Raw genomic sequence first — 16,831 nt, forward strand, 5'->3', positions numbered from 1 at the left:
AATTTAGACAGATTTCTGATGTGCATTTTACTGTCGGCAGTGAAGGGGTTAATGGATGAATCCGTTCAAATTGCTGCCTCTCTCCAGGTTTTCATTTTTAATCTGTGCAGATAGGAAAAGTCAGTTGGATAAAGAAAGGGTTTGTTTTACCAGAAAACTTGTCTTGGTGACACTGCCTCTTTAAGAGCGATGTGAAATTTATTGATAACCGGGGAGAAATGAAACTGAAAGTTCAGCGAATAACAGAAGCAGGAGCAGCAACGGAGATGGCCGTCAGTGAACACATTTTATCTCTGAGTGAGGATTTAACCTGCTCCATCTGTCAGTCTCTGTTTGTGGAACCGGTGAGGCTGGACTGTGAGCACAACTTCTGTAAATCCTGTATCCAGAAGTGTTGGGGAAAGCAGCGTCAGGCTGTGTCCTGCCCGGAATGTCAGCAGCTTATCCCCCGGAGAAGTTTCACCAGTAACAGGGTGCTGGCTAATCTCTGTGAGAAAACCAGGAAACTGGAGCTGAAACTGGGGGAGGAACACAGGGAGAAGCTGGATGGGGACACAGAGAGGGAGCAGTCTCTCTGTGAGGAACACGGGGAGAAGCTGATACTGTTCTGTGAGGATGAAGAGATTCTGATCTGTGCCAAATGTGTGGACTCTCCCCCACATTCAGTCCACAGACTCCTAACTTTACCAATAGCTTTTGACAAGTACAAGGTAAGGGGACACAATGAGTTACCGTCTCCGTGCTCATGGTGTTTATTGGGCTGTAACTGGGTGTAATAAGCTAGTAGACAAATGTTGCTCTGTCCTATTGCTCGCTTTCAGCTCAATGCTGACATCTGACAGTGGGAAATGTGAGTGTTAATATTAATAGTGTGTGAAAGGTCTTACAGCCTCTATTTACACTGACATGATATGGATGCAGTCCCAGGTTTCAGTTTTCTTCATTAGGGCTGTGTTGTGTTGAGATTATTTCTGGAGTTGGGGAAGGCACTGAAATTGATTCTGAACCTGGAGAATTCAGCACCTGATTGCCTGTCTCTGAACCCCGCCGATGGTCGTCATGATGTGGAGATGCCGGCGTTGGATTGGGGTAAGCACAGTAAGAAGTCTAACAACACCAGGTTAAAGTCCAACCGGTTTATTTGATAGTAAACCCTCAAGCTTTTGGAAACGCTGTTCCTTCGTCAGGTGTGTGGAAGGTGTGGAAGAACAGCGTTTTTGTCTGAGGGCGGGGTTTAGACTGTAAGAAGTCTACCAACACCAGGTTAAAGTCCAACCAGTTTATTTGATAGTAAACCCTCAAGCTTTTGGAAGCGCTGTTCCTTCGTCAGATGTGTGGAAGGTATGGAAGAACAGCGTTTCCGAAAGCTTGAGGGTTTAGTATCTGGAGATTAATCTTCAATTCAGGGAAATAACAGGACATCATGGGGGGGGGGGGGGGGGGCGGTTAATCTAGGTGAAGAGTTTAAGATTTATTAACGTTCCTTCATTACAGTCTGTGCTCATGATTTCTGTAGGGTAACGTAGCTTTACGTAAATTTTCTTCATTACAGCATTTTCTTCAAATCTGTTGCAATCCCACTAATTTTATCATCCAGGTAAACAACACACTCCATCTCCACCCCACACTCCCCCTGAGAAATTCAACCCCATAAGTCTAAACCTACCAGTCAACTGTCACAGATTTAGTCTGTGCCCATGTGTAGAGGCTCCAGTGAATCCCCAGTGAATACACAAGACCAGCACACAATCAAACACAATTACTATACAATGAACAATGTTTAAACAATACGCTTCAACACCAGTCCACTGCCCAGTGAAATTCAACACCTGAAGTCTGCAAATCCAACCCAACTGTCACAGTATTAGCCTGTACCTATTTGTATGAGGTCCACTGAATCCCCAGTTAATCCCCAAGACCAGCATAATATCAAAAAAGGTGTGTTGGTTAGGTGCGCTGGCTAAATTCTCCCTTAATGTGCCTGAATAGATGCTGGGAGTGAGGCCACTGGGATATTTTCGCAGTAACTTCATTGCAGTGTTAATGTAAGCCTGCTTGTGACACTGATAAATAAACCTTCAGAATTACTTTACACTTAACAATGTCTAAACTATCAAAGATGTGGAGATGCTGGCGTTGGACTGGGGTAAGCACGGTAAGAAGTCTTACAGCACCAGGTTAAAGTCCAACAGGTTTACTTGTTTGCCAACCTTTCAGAATACTGCTCCTTCATCAGGTGAGTGAGGAATTGTATTCATAAACAGGACATATACAGACACAAACTCAATTTACAAGATAATGGTTGGAATGCGAGTCTTTATAGGTAATCAAGTCTTAAAGGTACAGACAATGTGAGTGGAGAGAGCGTTAAGCACAGGTTAAAGAGATGTGTATTGTCCCCAGCCAGGACAGTTAGTGAGGTTTTGCAAGCCCAGGCAAGTCGTGGGAGTTACAAGTAGTGTGACATGAATCCAAGATCCCAGTTGAGGCTGTCCTCATATGTGTGGAAGTTGGCTATCAGTCTCTGCTCAGTGACTCTGTGTTGTTGTGAAGACCACATTGGAGAAGGAATACTTACCCAAAGATTAGAGGCTGAATGCCAGAGACTGCTGAATGTTCCCCGACAGGTGCCTGGTGATTGCCAAGTGGTGTTCATTCATCCGTTATCGTAGTGTCTGCATTTTCTCACCAATGTACCATGCCTCAGGGCGCCCTTTCCAGCATCGTAACAGGTACACAACATTGGTCGAGTCTCAAGAGTATGTACCATGTATGTGGTGGATAGCGTTCTCACATGAGATAATGGCATCCGTGTCGATATTCCAGCATGTCTTTCAGAGGTTGGTGTGGCAGGGTTGTGTGGTGTCATGGTCACTATTCTCTTGAAGGCTCCTCACTCACCTGATGAAGGAGCAGTGCTCTGAAAGCTTGTGCTACCAAATAAACCTGTTGGACTTTAACGTGGTGTTGTGAGACTTCTTACTAAACTATTAAATCCATTCATATGTTCTGTACACTGTGAAGCTGTTGTTGGTTTGAAACTATACCTGGTATGATACGATACCTTTCACCCTGCCAGTTATAAAGTGCTCGTGCCACATGTTAACACCTCTCCCTGAACACTGTCCTCACAGTTTGCGATATAACAGCAGACATTACAATGGATCACGCTGAGATCTGATTCCATTTTTAGGACCAGCTGAAATTGTCCTTGGATTCCATGGAGAAGGAAAAGAAAAATCAAAGTGAATTCAAACAGCAGCAGGAGAGGGAGATTTCAGAACTGGAGGTGAGTATGATTCCAGTTCCCTTTCAACACTGCAACCCTTTAACAGCGCACTGTTTAAACAATCTCTCTCACTGTCATAGCAACTCACTGGATCCCTGGAGCAAGACATCTCTGCACAATTTGCCAAAATCCATCGATATCTTGAAGACAAAGAGAAACATTTAATCGAAGAGCTGAGGAAACAAAAGGAGGAAGATCTGCGACCAATGGAGGAGAATCTGAAAGGAATTGAAGAGGAACTGACTTCACTTGAGGGGAAGATATTGAAGCTTTCTGTAGACATCGAGCAGCAAGACAATGTCTCCTTTCTCAAGGTGACCCTTTATGACCCAATCCCCAAACTGTTGGTGTGATTGTGAACCATGAAGTGGAGATGCTGGCACTGGACTCGGGTGGGCACAGTAAGAAGTCTCACAACACCAGGTTAAAGCCCAACAGGTTTTTTTGTAATCACATGCTTTCGGAGCGCTGCTCCTACTCACCTGAGCAAGGAGCAGTGCTCTGAAAGCTCGTGATTCCAAATAAACCTGTTGAACTTTTAACTGGTGTTGCGAGACTTCTCACTGTGATTGTAAACAGCATTTTATAATAGCTGGCTGCAGAGTAACTGGAACCAGAATAAAAGGGTCCAGAAAAGGAGTGGGAGAGAAGAGATGGTTGACCCTAAACCGAGGGGTGAACATAGAGACCTGTGAGGAACACTGTGATAGCAATCAGAAATCATTCATACTGGGGAAGTTGAGGGAGGGGAGGACTGGGAGGGACCTGTCCCAATGGGGACAAAGCAGACCATAGAAGGTCATCACCAGAGAGTTCTAGGCATAGGTGGGTGGAAATCTCACTTTGGAGGCAATTGTGTGTCAGTTTTATATTCTGCCTGACTTTCCTTTCATATCAGCGGACCTGGTGAGCTGATAGCAGACTGGTATTGCCACTGGACAAGTAATCCAGAGTAATGCTCTGGAGTGCAGGGTTCGAATCCCACCACGACAGATGAATTCAATAAAAGTCTAGAATGAAAAGTCTGATGTTAACCATGAAACAACTGTCATAGAACCCATCTGGTTCACTGAATGTTGACTCTTAAATACTCTCTGAAATGACTGAGCGAGCCATTCAGTTCATGGACAATTAGTGATGGGCAATAAATGCTGGCCCAGCCAGCAACACCCACATTCCCTGAATAAATAAAAAGAAACTCTCAGACCCACACACAGGACAGAGAAAGTTGTGACCATTTGTACATTCACTTCCACCTTGACTAACAAGATGAGAAAGTGACGTTAACCTCGATTGAATCTTGGTTCAATCAGACAATGTTCTGGTCTCCCCACTTTGAGAGCAATATAGAGTCAGTGACGTGAGGTAACAATATGAAGCAATATCAGGAAATACTGAAGAGTATTCACTTCTGAACAATCATGATGCTATACAAGTATCCCACCCTCAATGATGGAGGATCCCAGCATATCAGTGTAAAAGATAAGGCTGAAACATTCGCAGCTATTTTCAGCCAGATGTGCCAAGTGGAGGATCTATCTTGACCTCCTCTGAATGTCTCCAGCATCACAGATTCCAGTCTTCAGCCAACTCGATTTACCCCACATGATATCAAGAATGGTTAAAGGTGATGAATACTGAAAAGGCTCTGGGCCCTTGTCCTAGCTGGTGGATTGCAGGTCAGGAAGGTGATGTTGAGACACATATTGCCCTGACAGTATTCCAGCAATAGATCCTTCAGAATAGCCACAAATCTAACCAGCATAACTGCAACACTGGTGTCTAGCTGACAATGTGCAAAATTGCCCAGATATGTCCTGTCCTGAAAAGCAGGTGAAATCCAATCTGTGCTGCCCTGATTTGGGGACAGTGATGTTACCCCGAAATACAGCACTTGGGCAACATGTGGCTCAACATCACCTTCCTGACCAGCAATCTACCAGCTAGGACAAGGGCAGCCAATGCATGGGAACAACACAATGTGCAAACTGCCCTCCCAACCACACACCATCCTGACTTGGGACCTTATCCTGCACTGTCCCTAGGTCAGAATCCTGGAATTGCTTTCCTATGGGTGTACCTGCACCAGATGGACTCTGTGTGTCTTTTAAATTGTGATGGATTCAATGTAGTTGATAGAGAAAATGTTTCTCTTTGAGGGAGAAAACAAAATTAATATTTGGCGATATGCCTGTGTGCCATTGACCTTACATCATCACGTGTCCTCTGATGTCCTCCTTGGTTTATAAAGACTTGAGGGCAAAAGTCATTTTATCCAGCACTTGGAACATGGTGTCAGGAGTGGGATTTGAATCCTCACCTTTGGAAAGGAACAGGTAAGGGATATAAAAATAAGCCAGTTACTAATAACTCCAGTAAGAAATTGTTTACCCATGGGCTGGTTAGAATGTGGAGTTTCCCCCACATGCAGTAATTGAGAGAAACAGTTCACTAACCAGAAGGCGGAGAAATATGTAATGAGGAAAGAATTGGAAGGTTACGCTGATGGGGTGCAACAGGAGATTTGAGTGGAGTGGAGCAGAAACGTGAGATAAACTAATTGGACTGAGAGCAGTGACATTGCTGCTCAGTCCAATGGGTGCTGGCACTGAGAGCAGTGATATGTTGGGGTTCAGTCCCATGGGTGCTGGTTCTGAACGCAGTGACATGTTGGGGTTCAGTCCCATGGGTGCTGGTTCTGAGCGCAGTGACATGTTGGGGTTCAGTCCCATGGGTGCTGGTTCCGAGCGCAGTGACATGTTGAGGTTCAGTCCCATGGATGACACCAATTCAAACACTGAGCAATTCGAGGCTATTTGACTGCGTGAACATCACAACAAGCCTCATTCTGTTCACATTGGAGCTGCTGCAAGTGTCCAGGAGCTGGTACGTTAACTGTTGTCTCCCTGTCAAAGGAATGCTGCGTTTAAGTGTCCACAGCTGATAGCAGCAGATATTGACATGGATAGACGCTCTTTGGTTTTTATAAATATATAAAGAGGAGGAGGCTGGCTAGGGTGAATGTTGGACCCTTAGAGGATGAGAGGGGGGATTTAGTGGTGGGGGATGAGGAAATGGCTGAGGCCTTAAATAAGTTTTTTGCCTCGGTCTTCATGGAGGAGGACGCGAATAGTTTGCCAGGTATTAAAGATAGAAGGATGGTAGGAGTTGAGGGCCTGAATGCGATCACTGTCACCAGAGAGGTAGTGCTCGATAGATGAGCGGGCCTAATGGTGGACAAATTACCAGGACTGGATGGAATGCATCCCAGGGGTCTGAAGGAAATGGCAGAGGTGATAGTGGATGCCTTAGTGATTATTTTCCAAACCTCGCTGGATTCCAGGGAAGTGCCGGAAGATTGGAAAATGGCTAATATTACGCCGCTGTTTAAAAAGGGTAGCAGGCAAAAGGCAGGGAATTATAGGCCGGTTAGTTTAATGTCTGTTGTAGGAAAAATGCTTGAATTCGTCATCAAAGAAGAAATAGCGAGGCACCTTGAGAAGAATTGTTTGATAGAGCAGACGCAGCACGGATTCGTTAAGGGGAAGTCGTGGCTGACAAACTTATTGGAATTCTATGAGGATGTGACTAATGCGGTGGACAGAGGGGAACCGGTGGATGTGGTGTTTCTCAATTTTCAGAAGGCGTTTGATAAGGTGCCGCACAAAAGGTTGTTACAGAAGGTTAGGGGGCATGGAGTTGGGGGTAGGGCGTTAGCATGGATAGAGGATTGGCTGTCAAATAGGAGGCAGAGAGTAGGTGTCAATGGGTGCTATTCGGATTGGCGGTTGGTGACTAGTGGAGTGCCCCAGGGATTGGTGCTGGGGCCTCAGCTATTTACCATTTATATAGATGATCTGGAGGAGGGAGCTGAGTGTAGAGTGTCGAAATTTGCTGATGACACAAAGATAAGTGGAAAAGCAAATTGTGCGGAGGGTGTAGAAAGTCTGCAGAGGGATCTAGATAGGCTAAGCAAGTGGGTGACGACCTGGCAGATGGAGTACAATGTTGGCAAGTGTGAGGTTATCCACTTTGGCAGGAATAATAGTAGGAGGGACTACTATTTAAAGGGCAAAAAGCTGCAGCATGCTACAGTGCAGAGGGACCTGGGGGTCCTTGTGCATGAGTCGCAAAAACCCAGCCTACAGGTGCAGCAGGTGATCAGGAAGGCAAATGGGATGCTGGCCTTCATAGTGAGGGGGATAGAATATAAAAGCAGGGAGGTCTTGCTGCAACTGTACAGGGCACTGGTGAGGCCGCAGCTGGAGTACTGTGTGCAGTTTTGGTCGCCGCACCTGTGCAAGGATATTTTGGCCTTGGAGGGAGTGTAGAGGAGGTTCACTAGGCTGATACCGGAGTTAAGGGGATTGAACTATGAAGAGAGGCTGAGTAGACTGGGCTTGTACTCATTGGAGCTTAGAAGGATGAAGGGGGGATCTTATTGAGACATATAAGATGATGAAGGGGATGGATAGGGTAGAGGTTGAGAGGCTCTTCCTGCTCAGAAAGGACAGCAGGACTAGAGGGCACAGCCTCAAGATAAGGGGGGGTGGTGCGGTTTAGAATGGAGTTGAGGAGGAACTTCTTCACTCAAAGGGTGGTGAATCTCTGGGATTCTCTGCCCGTTGAAGTCGTTGAGGCTACCTCACTAAATATATTTAAGTCATGGGTAGATAGGTTTTTGATAGGCAAGGGAATTAAGGGTTATGGGGAGAAAGCGGGAAAGTGGAACTGAGCCACTTCAGATCAGCCATGATCTTATTGAATGGCGGGGCAGGCTCGAGGGGCTAGATGACCTACTCCTGCTCCTATTTCTTATGTTTCTTAGTTACTTGGAAAAGACATATCAGAAATAAATGTAACTATTAGTGTGCTTTCAAACACTTTGGCAGCTCAGGAAACTGTCGACACAATGTGGCAAGGTTGGGCTGTGGGTTGGTAACTGGTGTGGTATCACATGAGTGAAAACTCCACCCAGATCCCTTCACATTTAACTAAAATTACTGATTCTATATCCTTGATAATTACAATCTAAACAGCAGTGTGTATATTTGTTAAAATATTTCTGATTCTCTGTCCCACAGGAACTGAAAAGATTGAGAGAAAGGTAAGTATCTAATCCAAACTCACGCAGGTTTTACACTGTGATCACAGTCTGTATCCAGCAGAGAGTGATTAAATCAATCCCATTCACACAGCTACCTGGATAAAGGGGAGGATGGGGAAGATGCAGAGAGAGGTGAAGGTGGAGAGATATGGAAGTTTCCAAGGAGGAGATACTTGGGATTTCGAGGCCCGTTACTCTATGCAGTGTGGAAAAAAATGAAAAAGATCATCTCTCCAGGTAAGAAACTCCACAGCTTTGTGTTCACTCTCTGTTTTCTGCTCTCATCACTGCCTCCACCCCCTCCTCAAGATGTGGCTGTTATTGAGGACAGATTACTGGGGACCTTACTCGAGAGACTGTTGCTGATGTGGGAGCTGAGATTGAATGATTTGGACATGAGAGAATCAGATTTGACATCCAATCACTCAGACTCTCCATGGACTCACTGGACAGGGATCAGACTGAGAGCACTGGATAATGGTGTTCCTCTCTGTCCCAGGACTCACTAGACAGGGGTCAGACTGAGAGCCCTGGATAATAGTGTTCCTCTCTGTCCCAGGACTCACTGGACAGGGATCAGACTGAGAGCACTGGATAATGGTGTTCCTCTCTGTCCCAGGACTCACCGGGCAGGGATCAGACTGAGAGCCCTGGATAATGGTGTTCCTCTCTGTCCCAGGATTTACTGGACAGGGATCAGACTGAGAGCCCTGGATAATGGTGCTCCTCTCTGTCCCAGGACTCAGTGGACAGGGATCAGACTGAGAGCCCTGGATAATGGTGTTCCTCTCTGTCCCAGGACTCAGTGGACAGGGATCAGACTGAGAGCCCTGGATAATGGTGCTCCTCTCTGTCCCAGGATTTACTGGACAGGGATCAGACTGAGAGCCCTGGATAATGGTGCTCCTCTCTGTCCCAGGACTCAGTGGACAGGGATCAGACTGAGAGCCCTGGATAATGGTGTTCCTCTCTGTCCCAGGACTCACTGGACAGGGATCAGACTGAGAGCCCTGGATAATGGTGTTCCTCTCAGTCCCAGGACTCACTGGGCAGGGATCAGACTGAGAGCCCTGGATAATGGTGTTCCTCTCTGTCCCAGGACTCAGTGGACAGGGATCAGACTGAGAGCCCTGGATAATGGTGTTCCTCTCTGAGCCAGAGATCTGAGCAGTGATGGTATAATACAGGATCAGGACAAGGCCTTTTAGTACCCTCAGGCCTGTTTTGCCTTTCAGTGGCTGATTTGTGATCTAACTGTACGAATTGTATCTGCCTCTGTCCCATATCTATGTACACCTATGTTTAAAAATTACACCACTCTCGGTTTCCAATACAGAAATGAGTTTTTATCGATTGTCATATAAGACCATGGAGGAGGCCATTCAGCCCCTCGAGCCTGCTCCACTGTTCAATTGGATCATGACTGATCCAACACTCTTCATGTCCACTTTTCTGTCCTTTCCCTGTACACCTTTGTTCCCTTACTGATTAAGAATCAATCTGGATCAGTCTTAAATATAGAATCCCTTCTCCTACAGTGCATAAGGAGACCATTCGGCCCATTCAATCTGCACTGACTCTCTAAGAGCATCCCAGCTTATCCCTGTAACCGCACGTAGTTACCCCACTAATTACCCTAACCTAAACAATTTAGGACATTAAGGGAGAATTTAGCGTGGCCAATTCATCTAACCTGCACATCTTACCTGTGGGAGGAAACTGGGGCACCCAAAGGAAATCCACGTGGACACAGGGAGAACATGCATACTCCATGCAAGGCTGGAATTGGATCCGGGTCCCTGGTGCTGTGAGGTGGCAGTGCTCTCCATTGTGCCAACATACACAAGGACTCTGCTCCCATAGATCTCTGTGGCAAGGAGTTCCAAAGACTCACATCCCCCTGAGAGAAGAAATTCCTCATCTCCATCTTAAATTGGTGCCCTTTTATTCTGGGACTATGCCTTTCTGGTCCTACACTCTCCTATGAGGGGAAGCAACCTCTCAGCATTTACCTGTCAAACCCCTTGATGAGATCACCTCTCATTCTTCTGAATTCCAAAATACAGAAGTGAGTTCTGAGATTCTGACACATCTCATGTGTAGAAATGTTTCCTAATTCCGAAATGTTTGGGCTGGAGTATAACCTGGTTCTGCGGATGTGTCACATTTTAGTGCCATTATTTTCTTTTTCCTGTTATTTTCTTAAGCTGTATTTGTTTTGGTGAGTCCTTATCTCTGATTCAATAATATTTTTCCATGCGATATCTGACTTGCAGATCTCCTGTCTGTTGTAAATACTGTACAACATTATTCTCTATGGCAGCGAGTTTGTTATTTTCGGTGCTGCCGGTCAACTCCTCCTTTCCAACAGGAAAATTGTTCTTTTACTTCTTTCTTGGGATGTAGGTGTCACTGGTAAGGCCGGTGCTTAATACTCAACCTTTGTTACCGTGAACTGAGGGCTTGTTAGGCTATTTCCGAAAACAGTTAGATGCCATTACATCTGTAATCACATGTAGGCCACACCAGGTAAATATGGCAGATTTCCTTTTCTAAGGGGACATCAGAATACTATATCCAGTCAGTTATATCTGTTCACTGTACACACTAGGGTCTGGGAATATATCTACCCGTACACCATACCCAGTCTGTAATATCTGTTCACTGTACACACTGGAGTCTGGGAATATATCTAACCGTACACCATACCCAGTCTGTAATATCTGTTCATTGTACACACTGGAATCTGAGAATATATCTAACCGTACACCATACCCAGTCTGTAATATCTGTTCATTGTACACACTGGAATCTGGGAATATATCTAACCATACACCATACCCAGTCTGTAATATCTGTTAATATAAGAACATAAGAAATAGGAGCGGGAGTAGGCCATCTAGCCCTTCGAGCCTGCCCCGCCATTCAATAAGATCATGGCTGATCTGTCGTGGCTCAGTTCCACTTTCCCGCCCTCTCCCCATAACCCTTAATCCCTTCTCTTATCAAAAACCCATCAACCCGCTTCTTAAAAATATTTAGCAAGGCAGCCTCCACCACTTCAACGGGCAGAGAATTCCAGAGATTCACCACCCTTTGAGTGAAGAAGTTCCTCCTCAACTCCGTTCTAAACCGCCTCCCCTTTATCTTGAGGCTGTGCCCCCTAGTCCTACTGTCTTTTTTGAGCGGGAAGAGTCTCTCCACCTCTATCCTATCCATCCCATTCATCATCTTATACGTCTCAATGAGATCTCCCCTCATTCTTCTAAACTCTAACGAGTACAAGCCTAGTTTATTCAGCCTCTCCTCATAGCTCAACCCCCTCAACTCCGGTATCAGCCTAGTAAACCTCCTCTGCACTCCCTCCAGGGCCAAAATATCCTTGCGCAGGTGCGGCGCCCAAAACTGCACACAGTACTCCAGCTGTTCACTGTACACACTGGAATCTGGGAATATATCTAACCGTACACCATACCCAGTCTGTAATATCTGTTCACTGTACACACTGGAGTCTGGGAATATATCTAACCGTACACCGTGCCCAGTCTGTAATATCTGTTCACTGTACACACTGGAGTCTGGGAATATATCTAACCGTACACCATACCCAGTCTGTAATATCTGTTCATTGTACACACTGGAATCTGGGAATATATCTACCCGTACACCATACCCAGTCTGTAATATCTGTTCACTGTACACACTGGAGTCTGGGAATATATCTAACTGTACACCGTAACCAGTCTGTAATATCTGTTCGCTGTACACACTGGAGTCTGGGAATATATCTAACCGTACACCGTGCCCAGTCTGTAATATCTGTTCACTGTACACACTGGAGTCTGGGAATATATCTAACCGTACACCATACCCAGTCTGTAATATCTGTTCATTGTACACACTGGAATCTGGGAATATATCTAACCGTACACCATACCCAGTCTGTAATATCTGTTCATTGTACACACTGGAATCTGGGAATATATCTACCCGTACACCATACCCAGTCTGTAATATCTGTTCACTGTACACACTGGAGTCTGGGAATATATCTAACTGTACACCGTAACCAGTCTGTAATATCTGTTCGCTGTACACACTGGAGTCTGGGAATATATCTAACCGTACACCATACCCAGTCTGTAATATCTGTTCACTGTACACACTGGAGTCTGGGAATATATCTAACTGTACACCGTAACCAGTCTGTAATATCTGTTCGCTGTACACACTGGAGTCTGGGAATATATCTAACTGTACACCGTAACCAGTCTGTAATATCTGTTCACTGTACACACTGGAGTCTGGGAATATATCTAACCGTACACCATACCCAGTCTGTAATATCTGTTCACTATACACACTGGAGTCTGGGAATATATCTAACCGTACACCATACCCAGTCTGTAATATCTGTTCACTGTACACACTGGAGTCTGGGAATATATCTAACCGCACACCATACCCAGTCTGTAATATCTGTTCACTATACACACTGGAGTCTGGGAATATATCTAACCGTACACCATACCCAGTCTGTAATATCTGTTCACTGTACACACTGGAGTCTGGGAATATATCTAACTGTACACCGTACCCAGTCTGTAATATCTGTTCACTATACACACTGGAGTCTGGGAATATATCTAACTGTACACCGTACCCAGTCTGTGATATCTGTTCACTGGACACACTGGAGTCTGGGAATATATCTAACTGTACACTGTACCCAGTCTGTAATATCTGTTCACTGGACACACTGGAGTCTGGGAATATATCTAACTGTACACCGTACCCAGTCTGTAATATCTGTTCACTGTACACACTGGAGTCTGGGAATATATCTAACTGTACACCGTACCCAGTCTGTAATATCTGTTCATTGTACACACTGGAGTCTGGGAATATATCTAACTGTACACCGTACCCAGTCTGTAATATCTGTTCACTGTACACACTGGAGTCTGGGAATATATCTAACTGTACACCGTACCCAGTCTGTAATAATCTGTTCACTGTACACACTGGAGTCTGGGAATACATCTAACTGTACACTGTACCCAGTCTGTAATATCTGTTCACTGTACACACTGGAGTCTGGGAATATATCTAACTGTACACCATACCCAGTCTGTAATATCTGTTCACTATACACACCGGAGTCTGGGAATATATCTAACCGTACACCATACCCAGTCTGTAATATCTGTTCACTATACACACTGGAGTCTGGGAATATATCTAACTGTACACCGTACCCAGTCTGTAATATCTGTTCACTGTACACACTGGAGTCTGGGAATATATCTAACTGTACGCCATACCCAGTCTGTAATATCTGTTCACTATACACACTGGAGTCTGGGAATATATCTAACTGTACACTGTACCCAGTCTGTAATATCTGTTCACTGTACATACTGGAGTCTGGGAATATATCTAACCGTACACCATATCCAGTCTGTAATATCTGTTCACTGTACATACTGGAGTCTGGGAATATATCTAACTGTACACCATACCCAGTCTGTAATATCTGTTCACTGTACACACTGGAGTCTGGGAATATATCTAACTGTACACTGTACCCAGTCTGTAATATCTGTTCACTGTACACACTGGAGTCTGGGAATATATCTAACTGTACACTGTGCCCAGTTTGTAATATCTGTTCACTGTACACACTGGAGTCTGGGAATATATCTAACTGTACACCATACCCAGTCTGTAATATCTGTTCACTGTACACACTGGAGTCTGGGAATATATCTAACTGTATACCGTACCCAGTCTGTAATATCTGTTCACTGTACACACTGGAGTCTGGGAATATATCTAACTGTACACCATACCCAGTCTGTTGTATCTGTTCACTGTACACACTGGAGTCTGGGAATATATCTAACTGTACACCATACCCAGTCTGTAATATCTGTTCACTGTACACACAGGAATCTGGGAATATATCTAACTGTACACTGTACCCAGTCTGTAATATCTGTTCACTGTACAAACTGGAGTCTGGGATTATATCTAATTCCACACTGAAGTATTTCCTGATACACAGATTGTGGAATGTGTGCCAAGTGCAGTGTTACTGACACGAGATTTTAATCTGTGTCCATGCACCTTTCTCTGTCTAAAATGTTTAACGCGATCTCTTTTTGAATTTCCCCAGTTCCAGCCTCACTGACCCTGGACCCAAACACAGCGCATGGTAAACTCATCCTGTCTGAGCACCTGACCAGCGTGAGAGTAAATAAACAACCGGCAAAGGTTCCTGATAATCCGGAGAGATTTGATGTGTGTTGCTGTGTCCTGGGGTCAGAGGGATTCACATCGGGGAAACATTACTGGGAGGTTGGAGTCGGGGACAAGACTGAGTGGGCACTGGGTGTGGTCAGTGAGTCAGCCAATAGGAAGGGAAAGATAACACTGGGTCCTAAACATGGTTACTGGACTGTGAGGCTGGGAAATGGGAATGAATTTGTTGCTCTCGATCGCCCATTCGTCCCCCTGACTGTGAGTGAAAACCCCAGGAACATTGGAGTTTTCCTGGACTATGAGGGGGGACAGGTGGGGTTTTACAATGCTGATGATATGTCTGTTCTCTACACTTTCACGGACACATTCACCGAGAAACTCTTCCCGTTTTTCTATACTGGACCATTGAATGAGGGTAAAAATGCTGCTCCTCTGAAACTGTGTCATTGAACTGTAGATTTTTAAACTGGTGATTTAGAATATTCCACATCTCACACAGTAACAGTGAGGCACAGCAGGGAACAACACGGAGAAAGTGTGGGCAATAAATGTTGGAGATTTTTGCGTTGAGTCAGTGATTAGTGAGTGTTTCTTACTCATAGTTCTTGAGCTGTGACCCCACACTGCAATGTGTGTTACTGTGCAGGATGAAGAGGTCCCAGCGTGAACTCTCAGACTCTCACACCGGTTGTCCAACCTGGAACTCTTCATTCTAGCTCATTCCACTAGGAGAGGCTCTGCTGCTCTCCCGGATACAGAATCCATGTTACAAATCCCAGGAATCACACTCACTATCAGGGAACAGGAGTAGCAGGATCCTGGAGCCATATCACACAGGTCACACCAGGCAGGGGCTGATGTAATGATGATATAATACATCAGATAGTGCAAGCTGGAGATCTCCAACAACACAATCTGGGACACTGAGATATGAACAGCTACAAAACACCGGTTACAGGTTTATTCTGGGATAGGCCAGTATTCCTAGATATTGGAATGGATTTGTGGAGTCAGAGGTTATTTTAATGTCTTTAAAACAATTCCAAATTGTACCTCAATTTAAGATATTGTTTAATTCTAAAGCAGCATTTTTCCTCTTTATAATAAAAAAAAGTCTCTTCTTGATAAATCTCGAGCTTCTGTCTGGAGTTTCTCATTTGTAAAAAGAACTACAAAGTTAATCTAAAACTGCAGATGAGTGAGGAGCAAAAGATGATACTGCACATTGAAGGATAACATCAGGATGGCAAGGTGGCACAGTGGTTAGCACTGCAGCCTCACAGCGCCAGGGACCTGGATTCAATTCCAGCCTTGGTTGATGTCCTGTGTGGAGTTTGGACGTTCTCCCCTTGTCTGCATGAGTTTTGTCTGTGTGGTGTCTGCATGTTCTCCCTAGTCTGCATGGGTTTCCTCTGGGTGCTCTGGTTTCCTCCCTCAATCCAGTTCGGTACATTGGCTATGCTAAATTGCTGCTTAGTATCAGGAGAACTAGCAGGGTAAATATGTTAGGTTGTCGGGATAGGGTCTGGGTGGATTGTTACTAGTGCAGGCTCGATGTATTCTATGATCATCTTTCGGTTGACATAACGCACAAAGGTGCCTTGACACAATGTATGATGGCTGTGTTACTGGGGCAGGACCCGGATTACTAACCCCATCCACAAACGTTCACTGCCTCCAACATCAATGCACAGTGGCAGCTGTGTGTACCAGCTACAAGATACGCTTCAGGAACACATCAAGGCTCCTTAGTCAGCACCTTCTGAACCCAAAACCTCTACCACCTAGAAGGACAAGAGCAGCGGATTCCCGGGAATACCCCCACCATGTTTGGAAAATATGGAAAACCTGTGCATCCAATCACAGGCTGGTTCCTCCCTGTATTTGCTGCTGATAGGTTCATTCTGAATCTGCCGAGTTAAACCACTGTCTCCAAGTGTTGTTTCCTGTCTGCTTTATTTTCTTCTGAAATCGGCTCAGTGGATGGTCACGTAATGTTCAACATTGCTAGAACCAATGCAGTTCTATTTCAATCATTACTCTGGATTAAATGGGAATACCCTGATTATGTGAAAGATGCTGGGCTTGGAAAATGGATGGCTGGCACGTTACATCACTGAATAAAAGCTAAACGATCAGAGAAATCTAATAATGTTTCCAATATAACCAAA

General features: G+C 45.0%; 1 protein-coding gene across 1 annotated transcript; it reads left to right on the forward strand.

Moving 5' to 3' along the window:
* Nucleotides 1-218: 218 nt before the first annotated feature.
* Nucleotides 219-15,110, forward strand: LOC145348116 (zinc-binding protein A33-like). Its single transcript, XM_080196261.1, has 6 exons — nucleotides 219-710; nucleotides 3,194-3,289; nucleotides 3,370-3,603; nucleotides 8,374-8,396; nucleotides 8,488-8,633; nucleotides 14,575-15,110. The coding sequence occupies exons 1-6, from the start codon at nucleotides 219-221 to the stop codon at nucleotides 15,108-15,110; spliced, it is 1,527 nt and encodes a 508-aa protein (XP_080052387.1).
* The last annotated feature ends 1,721 nt before the right edge of the window (nucleotides 15,111-16,831 follow it).

This window comes from Carcharhinus amblyrhynchos, chromosome 9, assembly GCF_965287045.1.
Source record: "Carcharhinus amblyrhynchos chromosome 9, sCarAmb.v2.hapA, whole genome shotgun sequence".
NCBI classification, from domain to species: Eukaryota; Metazoa; Chordata; class Chondrichthyes; order Carcharhiniformes; family Carcharhinidae; genus Carcharhinus; species Carcharhinus amblyrhynchos.